Source organism: Echinops telfairi, unplaced genomic scaffold, assembly GCF_000313985.2.
Source record: "Echinops telfairi isolate 266 unplaced genomic scaffold, ASM31398v2 ScPeMD7_3509;HRSCAF=4178, whole genome shotgun sequence".
In the NCBI taxonomy this organism is placed as follows: Eukaryota; Metazoa; Chordata; class Mammalia; order Afrosoricida; family Tenrecidae; genus Echinops; species Echinops telfairi.
The window spans coordinates 17,938,545-17,941,995 of NW_022107407.1; the positions used below are offsets into that span (position 1 = coordinate 17,938,545).

General features: G+C 40.8%; 1 protein-coding gene across 1 annotated transcript in view; it reads right to left on the reverse strand.

Moving 5' to 3' along the window:
• Positions 1–3,451, reverse strand: part of GOLGB1 (golgin B1) — a 60,875-nt gene that overhangs the window by 11,555 nt on the left and 45,869 nt on the right. Inside the window, exon 16 of the mRNA XM_045294229.1 lies at positions 3,176–3,407. Within this exon, the coding sequence (XP_045150164.1) occupies positions 3,176–3,407 (232 nt within the window). The remainder of the gene's footprint in view (positions 1–3,175; positions 3,408–3,451) is intronic.

Sequence of the window (3,451 nt, forward strand, 5' to 3'; positions counted from 1 at the left end):
AGATGACTGATGTTAAGGAGAATAACCTCTGACTTACTTTCGCTGCCTAAAGAACAGTCACGCTAACGCAGCTAAGTTTGGTACATATTTTGGGGAGACAACTTAAGAGAATTCCTTCTGTTCCCCACAGAAATATTTGCCCAGTGGCATGTAATAAGGCGGTTAGCGGTTGAAAACCTCCAGCTGCTCTGAGGGAGAACGATGAAGCCTTCTCCGCTGGTAAAGTGGTAGTCTCAGAAACCTCCAGGGGCAGTTCAACTCGGTCCCGCAAAGTCTTATGGGTTGGAATTGATTAGATGGGAGTGAGTGTGAGTTGTGAGTTTTTGAGGGCATAAGAAAAAGTCTGCCGACTCATTCTAACAAGCTATGTTATATATACTTGTAACACTGGAATGGGACAATGGTGGTCACAATTCTACAAGTGGTAGAATTCTTGCCTTCTATGCAGGCTACCTCATTTAGAATCCTGGTCAGTACACCGCATGCAGAGCCACCAGCCCTCTATCAATGAAGATGGTGTGAAGGTGGTGTGTTGCTACAATGCACAACTTCCCGACTAAGGGAGACTAGGAAGGCCTAACTACCTATTTCTAAAAATCAGCCAATATAAATATTATAGATTCAAAAGGACGGCATAGGCCTGGGCTGTGTTTTTCTTAATTATGCATAAGACTGCCATTAGTTCGAGATTCAGTACACCAGTAGCTAACCACAAAAAGAGAGTAACCCACTGCCGTTGAGTCAATTCTGACATACAGCAACCCCACAGGATGGGTAGAACTGCTCCGTAGCAGATGGCTGGTGGATGTGAACTGCTGAGATTTGGGTGAACAGCCCGATGCTGAACCCATGCATTACCAGGAGGCTAAAAACAGAAGTACACAATCTAGGCTACACTACATCTAATAGTTACACTGCTTCGACTTTTAAGTTTCTAGCAAATTTTTTGCATTAAACACACATATCCAACCATCCTGGAAGAAATTGTACATAAAGTATGGGCATCTGAGGAGAGAGTGAGAGCAGTGGCTTAGGGGAGTCGTCCTATGGGAACAGTCTCTCTTCGATGGTTTCATTCTGAGGCCCCAGGAACAATGCTCCTAGCTGGTACTCATGTACAGCGAGGCTCTAAGCTCACTCACTGGGCTGTGGGCTTCATGAGCAGCCATGGCTCGGCTCCTCAAGGGCAAAATTTAATTCTTTATTCAGTGAATGGATGAGACTACTGATGAAAATGCTTTTCTTATAGTGATTTCTAAAGAAAGAATTGTTTCTCCCCAGAATGATGACATAAAGCAGTGTTTTTTTCTAACTTTTAGCATGTGATATGTGAATTATATCACTGCTGGTTTTTGTAATAAAGGACTAATTGGAATGCAGTTTAAAGCTGTTAAAAACACACACAACCTAGAACCCAGCACATAAAGATCCGTACTTGAAAAGTAAATTTTTTCTAAACAAAACATAGACTTTTGTACCTATGCTCTGGTAATGTTAATCTCTTGGTATGCTTTCTAAAAAAAACACTGGTTGTATTCTTTGTATTTTCCCCCAACTGGAAAAACCCAAAGACTTTCAACAGTAGAACACAGAAATTACAGTAAAATCCTACACCACACAGCATGAGAATGGAAAAAGTACAACTATATACAACATGTATCAGCCTCACGAAACAAAGCAAAGCAAAGAGAGACTATGATTCTATCGATATGTTCAAGGGGTGGTAGAGAGAATAGAAGAGCACACAAGGAACTTCTAGGGTTCTGGTAATGAACAGATTCTTGATAGAGTGTGCATTACACATAGCTGTCTTTGTGAAACTATACCATGCTATCCTCGTGATTTGTGTACTTTTCCTGTTACCTCAGTTATACATTCATATTAAAGTGTATATTAATATTTCACTATCTACTAAGTCCAGGAGCTCTGGTGGTATAGTGGGTTAAACACTGAGCTGCTATGTACAAGATCAGCAGTTCTAACCTATCTGCTGCTCCCTGGGAGAAAGACGAGGCTTTCTACTCCTGTAAAGCTTTACAGACTCAGAAAACCACAGGGGCAGTTCTACTCTGTCCTATTAGGTGACTACGAATCGGAATAGATTTAATGGAAGTGAATTTGAATCTGGGGCTCACAGTGCTGAATTTCAGTTTAAAATAGCATCCTACAAAAGCAAATGTCCAGAGTGAGTCACAAGCTAAAGTTCGGGAAAATTAAGTTAACAGATCTGCAGTGGGACTTGATTTAGAGGAAAGGGATGTGAGCTCCATGACCTACCCAGGGGGACTCGTCTCGGATCGCTGACAGCTGGGAGGGAAAGTGGGTGAGGATGGCTCTGGAACCCCTCTGAAAATCCCCAGATGAACCCCTCACCAACAGGTCTAGAATTTTACTAATAAGCAATTCACCTGGATTTACAAACTTTGAGAATGCAAACTTATCTGTCAATGTTACTAGTGCTATTAGTCTTTGACACTCTAGTATCAATGAAGTAAATTTAATAACATTCTATAAGTATTTTCTACATATGCCAGCAATTACTAAATACCTCTAGGTCTTAGTAACTCTGTGAAAATATCCTATTAATCTTTACCATTTTTGAATGAACTCATGAGAAACTTGCATAGACATGCCTTATAATGTCTGGGCATTGACAGCTCTCCTCCAAGCCAATCTATGAACACCAGAGTCTGACTGATTTCTTAAAACCCTTTTAGGTCTAACATGGACTACCTGGCTCGGTTCCATTACAAAAGACACCACTGGGACAGAAACCACTGGAGAATACTTTGATTACTCAGAGGGCAACAGCAAGATACTGATTCATAAGAGGGTCGGTACAGAAGGAGAAGCTAGGGAACGGAAGGGAAATAGAGCCAGATATAAGAAAGGACCCAAAGCATCATTTTCTTCTATCCTATTTCTCCAAAGATTAGAAGTCTAACACGTAGTGTGGATGGAGAGCAATGCTGGGGAGGACCTTTCCCAAAGGATTGGCTTTTACTCCTGTAGTTTGGATTTTCCCAAATCACCCCCAAAGGCTCTTGATAAGCAAAGCAAAGAAATGACCCCATGTTTAATGTTTTGGGGACAGCAACTCAAGTCTGTAAACAGATAAAATAAATAATCCATTCCTAAAGGTATGCCACAGCTGCAATCTAGCTGAGTCAGCTTCTACTTGACGTTTTTTCTCTCTGATTCTAAGAAATTGAGTTCCAACCTAGCAAGGATCCTTACCTTGCTGTTTAGTTGCTGAATTCTTAATTCCTTTTGGTGAATTTCCTTTAAGCTGTCAGTGAGCTGAGTCTTGAGAAGTTCTGTCTCATAAGCTAGGCTTTGTGACCCATCTTGGGAAATTGATGCCTCTGAGGATGTCTGCCAAGATACAAGCATGGGTGCTATTCTCTCTATTTTTCAATTTTTAAAATTTTATTTATTAATTCTTAAATAG